Source organism: Trematomus bernacchii, unplaced genomic scaffold (assembly GCF_902827165.1).
Source record: "Trematomus bernacchii unplaced genomic scaffold, fTreBer1.1, whole genome shotgun sequence".
In the NCBI taxonomy this organism is placed as follows: Eukaryota; Metazoa; Chordata; class Actinopteri; order Perciformes; family Nototheniidae; genus Trematomus; species Trematomus bernacchii.
The window spans coordinates 8,599,374-8,605,634 of NW_022987656.1; the positions used below are offsets into that span (position 1 = coordinate 8,599,374).

The window sequence follows — 6,261 nt, forward strand, 5'->3', positions numbered from 1 at the left end:
CTGATTCTATATTCGACTTATGCTTATGCTGAATATGCTTTGAGGACACAGTCTTTTTTGACCATCACACCCTCTAAACCTGCCCCAAAAAATGTAAAACAGGAATCATAAATATGTAAAAGTATCTCATGTTTATCCTGGATATATATAATGTTGCATTTTAAATTGGGGGCAAAACAATTGGAAATTGGGCCACATGTGCAAAGATGAGCACAACTCTTTGTAGAAATTGAATAAATGTTTTCATTCCATTTTTATATAAATGTTTTGGTGGTGTATTTTTCTTGTCTTAACATTGTACAGTAAATCAAACCATGCTCAGTGATTCCCCGATCAATGTCTCGTTAGAGGTATAAATAATGTATTGATTATGAGCTCAGGTTCATTTAAAGGGGGGCAACAGCATGGTTTTAGTTGTTGATATGTAAAATGAAGTGCAAACACACACACACACACACACACACACACACACACACACACACACACTTAGGTAAGGAATTCATGCTCAGACAACACAGGGCAGAAATAGAGCTATGCAATCATCAAGAGCTGCATGAGCTTCCACAGAATGACAAACCATTAAAGGGAATTTATTGAAAAAAGAAACAGGTGATCATAATGTGTTATATTATAACCCATATGACACATTATTGCAGGCATGAAAAAAAATTAACTTGTTCATGAAACATTATCAAAAGTCTCTCCGAAAGTAGACTTGTTTTCCCCTCAATGATATTAAGTTGAAATAAAACATATTAGCTTCAACTTGATATCATTGCGTTCAACTAACCATATACAGTGATGTGGAATCTGTGGACATAATTCATTTAATTAAGATCAACGTTTCAGTTTTTTCAGTGCGAAACACAGTTTATTCAAAAAGAATAAAACGATAATAAAATATTATTTGCAGTATCTGGTTAAACAATTTTCAAAAATATAACGTATAAAGTCCTACATTTAAAAAACAGAACATTTGAAATTGCATTCTTAATTTAGGTAATGTTTTATGATTTGGTTTGAGCAGTGTGCAGTCTGGAGTTAATGCCGGATAAATATTTGTATCCACATATCCACGTTGAATTATTGTAATTATTTTTCCTCGTGCAGGGGGACAGGAAGGTGGGCTCACATTGTGCAGATGAGTGAAATCGGTCGCTTTGGCGCATTAGCTTCAGACAATGCGCCTCAAAGTGTCCGCAGCGCGCTAATCACCTCTCATACACAAGGCACATCTCCAAATCACAAACTTATCTGTCAGCCTGACATGTGTTAAGAACACATTGAGCGTTAAATGCAATCAATGAGTCCCATTAGGGTCTGAACTGGGAATCCACGTTCCTCCACAGCAGCCCCCACCTCACAAACACACACAGACAAGCCCTCCACTCAGCATGTTGATTAGCGGTGTAAATATGCAATAAGTACTCTGTTTCCAGGCTGAATGGAGGCGATAATGGGCCGTTATCTTATCCCGGTCAGGGGGAGATGCTGGTGCTGTTGACCCGCAGAGAGGAGCTGCTGCCGGGGAGGAAACGCGCTGATGTGCGCCCCGCGGAGCGCGAGCGGAGGCTGGATAATGAGATGAATCGCAGATATAATGCTCAGCGGCTTCTGTCTGACATGGAAATATGGTTATTATTCATTTACTCATGTGGGGAAGCGGAGAGGAAAACAAATAAAAGCCTTGATTACAGTTTCATGCAGCTTGTTGTCCCTGCAGATCTCCAGGTCCATTTATTAACTTCTAATTGATATACCTTGGAAGTGTTTATAGCATCTCATTCTAAAGTAATAATAATAATAATGTCATAATAATGATCAGACTCCGAGCATGGATGGCCTTCCTGTGGAGGCTGAATGTATATTAAATAAAGACAAAACTGTGTTGAACTATGGGTGTAGGCCTGTGGAGAAACCTGACATTTTGACGATTTGAAAATTGTTCAATTAATATTTATATTTAAATAACTTACTATATCACCTTTACGTGCTAGCCCTAAACACGTATTATATATAAAGCAATAGAAAATCATATGTTAAACACAAAAATGGAAAAAATAGAAATCCTGTAACATTAGTAGAATTGAAAGATTATGAGCCGGTTAATCAATTTATTTATTTATTTTTGGTGTTTGTTTTTAGATTTTACCTGCTCCTTTTTACCCCCCCCCCCCCCCCCCCCCCCCCCCCCCAGTGTGCCTACTAATGTAAATGTGTTCCATTAGATTATGATGCCTTCATTGACAAGGAAATAATCGGATTACTGTGTAGGAAGAGCCTCTGTGAGGCAGCAACAGTTTCCAAAAGTCTGCAAACAGTACGGATTATCTTAATTGAATTAATTCTCAATACACACATCTGCAGCCGTCCGCGCGGCCGCTGATCCCAGAGCAGCCGCTCCGGAGTGACGTCAGCAGGGTATAAAAGCAGCGCAGCTCCCAGCAGGTCCCATTTAAAGAGCCAGTCCGCATCCTCGAGACCATCAGTGCATGCATGGAACAAAAGTAACCTCAGAGTCACCATGACGCACTTCTAGGATAACTTGTTCTACGCGGCACCGACAGCTTCCCGTCCAGGACTTTCTCTTTACCGAGCAGTTTTCACTTTTACTACTTTCCCGCCGCCCTCCGGTGTGATGCCCGCCGGGATGTTCAGCATCGACAGCATCCTGTCCGGCCGGCCGAGCTGCAAGGAGCCGCTGCTGCTGCACCGGAGCGGCCCGGTGGTGCTGTCCGGCCTCACGGACTCCATCTACACCGACTACAACGGACTGTACTCGGCCACATGCGGGCCGTCTCCCCCCGGAGTTCAGACTATGAACGGGGCCAGGATAGGATATAACGGCTACTACTACGGACAGCTCCACGTGCAGGGGGCCGGGGGGGTGCCGCCGTGCTGCGGCTCTGTGCCCGGCCTCAGCCCGCAGCAGTGTCCCTGCATCCCGCCAGGTACGACCGAACACTGCTGATGATTACCGACTTATATTTACACATCTTAAAATTCGCACATTATACTTTATGGGAGTAAAATTCAAACGGTATTTCCTCTGCGGGATTAAAGAAGTGTGCCTTTATTGAAATAATAGAATGTGGACTTTGTGATGCGCCATTTCTTAAATAATGTATTTGTTGCACCAGGGCTCAACATAGTCAAACACAGTTTAAATGGCATATTGTGATTCCATAAAGTTACCCTCAACCTTTATTGTGTCACCTTTAAGGCTTGTTATTTTGATGATTTTAATCTGTGACAAAATTCTTTGCGAAGATAAAAACATAATTGTTGTTCTTATGCATAAAAGAATTAAAACCTTTATTTACGCATGAACTAACATCTTCAAATGCACCCACAAGCCAAACCATGCAGAAAATATTGTAATCTTAAATCAGATGCTTGCGTGATGTCTTTATCCTGTTGTTATGACCTCAGCCCTGCTGCGGTTTACTGTCACTGAGCCGTCTCCAAACTGTTGCTTTACGCATGGACTTAAATAGATGCTTGTTTATGTACAAAAGGACCGATTGTTTTAAATCTGGAGTTTGTTTATTCTAAGAAAACATATTCACTTACATAAAAGAGACAACTCTTACATTTCAGATTTCCGTTCTTTTACGCAGCAGCTGTAATCTGCGTGTTCACAACCTCAGCCAGAGTTTCCAATTAACCACATAACTCAGAGCCCTGTTTATGTGTGTTTACGCGCTGTGACAGTAGGACCGTTCAGCCCTTAAACTCACCGCTGTATGGTGTTTCCTCCCCCGCCTGCAGGCTACGACAGCCCGGGATCGGTGCTGATCTCTCCGGTGCCGCACCAGATGATGTCCTACATGAACATGGGCAGCCTCTCGCGCACCGAGCTGCAGCTCCTCAACCAGCTGCACTGCCGCCGGAAGCGGAGGCACCGCACCATCTTCACGGACGAGCAGCTGGAGGCTCTGGAGGGCCTCTTCCAGGAGACCAAGTACCCGGACGTGGGCACCCGGGAGCAGCTGGCCCGCAAGGTCCACCTCCGGGAGGAGAAGGTGGAGGTCAGAGATTCACCTTTTCATCACACACACTCAGACTGCGGTTAGAAGTACAAAACATGCAAACAGTATTAATGTGCTCTTAATTTAGATTTACGTTGTGTTTATTTAAAAATATAGTAGGGCTTATTACAGTGACACAACAATTATTATTGTTATTATTTCTATTATTTACGCCTTTTCCTCAAGTCAACGGCCTTTGAAATGTATCTAAAGAAGAAAAAAGGGAGGTTAAATAATTTAGCTTTTGCTACTTCCAGAATAAAAACACATGAGTTCCTTAGAAACAGATAATTATAATAATATTAGCCTATAATAAACGTATTTATATTGCACATTTAACAGAAACTCCTCTCACATAAAAACAGAACCTTTAAAACACAGAGAATTAAATGTGAATGAAAAGTAAAAAGACTGTTAGATGGAAAACCACGGTAAATATGAACAATTATAGCCTAATAATAATAATAATAATAATAGCAAGGTACATTTACTATTACTAGTAATTTATTTGATCATTTATCGAAGAACGAAAGTGTTTACTTACCGCGATAATACACAAGTAGCCTATATGACATCAGGCTATTCGCAGGTGACATCATGGAATAGCTCTAATTTTAATTCGTTTATAAAAAAAGACCAATATACATTTTATGTCATTAAGTTGTGAAATGTTGGACTATATAAATTAAATTGACTGGATGATACATTGGGGGCTTCACGGGGGAAATTCCATATATTAACGCAATGATCCTCACACTGTTCAATGATTTAACACCAGAGGAAATACATTATAAATTAGTGCAATACACATTTTTTTTATTTGAATTGCGCGATAAAATAAATATTAACAATAAAGGATTCATTCGAAATCCGGCATTAACTGCCAGTGGGGAAATGAGCTTTGTGCAGTTAAAGTGGAGGAATCCGTATTAATTGTAGGCTACTGTAAAAATCAAATAAATACACTGAAATATACTCACAGGCTCTATTCGGTTTGACCGGGAATATTGAGGGCAAAACAAGAACGATAAAAACGCTAAACTTAGATATTAAAACTGTGCTTTTTTTATCACGTAGGTTTGGTTCAAAAACCGGCGCGCGAAGTGGAGGAGGCAGAAACGGTCTTCATCAGAGGAGTCAGAGAGCTCTCAGAAATGGAACAAATCCTCCAAAACCTCCGCGGAGAAACCGGAGGAGAAAAGCGAGGGGGACTCTGACAGCTGAGGACCCTGAGAGTGTACAGGGGGGGGGGGCATGCCGCGGGTTATGTTGCGATGTTGCACAGCTGTAAATATCTACGTTTTATTATTGATCCTGTGTCCGCTATTTATATTTAATTTAAGTTTTGTAATTAAGGTTACGCTGGCTCGGGGGGGGGGGGGGGGGGGGGGGGGGGGGGGCATGTCTGAATATATGGTGATGTTATATGTGGATATTAAATGTTGTATTTCCGGTATTTTCTCCGTTGTGACATTATTCACTGCCGCAGGGGAACAGACTGTAAAACACAGCTGAGTGAAATATCATCTTATTTGATTCTGCAAAAATAGCAAAGCTACGTAAAAGGACGAAGAGCATTCATTAAAATATAAATGAAATGTCATCAACATGTTGTCCGACTTTTACTTTGAGACAAAAAATTGGGAGCACAAAATTGATTTTCCGAGAAAACGGGAGGGATTTAATTTAGTAAGCGTTTTAAAGGGGAGGAAAACAAAAGCACGTCATCGTTTCACATTTCCCGCGTCGAATGTAGGTTAAAAAACGGATATGAATTTAAATAATATTGAAAATAAAGAGCTGTAGACTGTGTCAGGTGGAAGTATTAGAAGCCTCAGTCCAGCCAAAACACACATCCTTTAGAGACTTAATAATGGAAGGGCAATGACTCAAACCGTGCTGTCCTCTAACTGTTAACGGGTGATTCTGTTCTGAAGCCTTTTTGTAAAATAATAATCCAAACCATTTTCTCTTACCGTTGGAGTGTAATATATATTTCCTAAGGAAGACAAACATTACAGACAACTGTGTGACGCATTTCGTTACGAGATTAAAGCGGAACATTATGAGTTTATTAGGTGGTGGAAGGTAACTAAATGCATGTACCTACGTACTGTAGTTTATACTTCTACTTCACTAAAATCTGAATATTGTACTTTTAATGAACTCATTTAGGCTATTTACAACATTCGTTACTAGTTACTTTTGTAGGTTTAAATTATTAATACAG

At 40.6% G+C, this 6,261-nt stretch overlaps 1 protein-coding gene across 1 annotated transcript; it reads left to right on the plus strand.

Annotated features, from left to right (window-relative positions):
• Positions 1–2,534: 2,534 nt before the first annotated feature.
• gsc (goosecoid) lies at positions 2,535–5,393 on the plus strand. Its single transcript, XM_034135319.1, has 3 exons — positions 2,535–2,951; positions 3,772–4,031; positions 5,109–5,393. Exons 1-3 carry the CDS (start codon positions 2,639–2,641, stop codon positions 5,253–5,255), a joined length of 720 nt encoding a protein of 239 aa, XP_033991210.1. The 5' UTR covers positions 2,535–2,638; the 3' UTR covers positions 5,256–5,393.
• Positions 5,394–6,261: the final 868 nt, after the last annotated feature.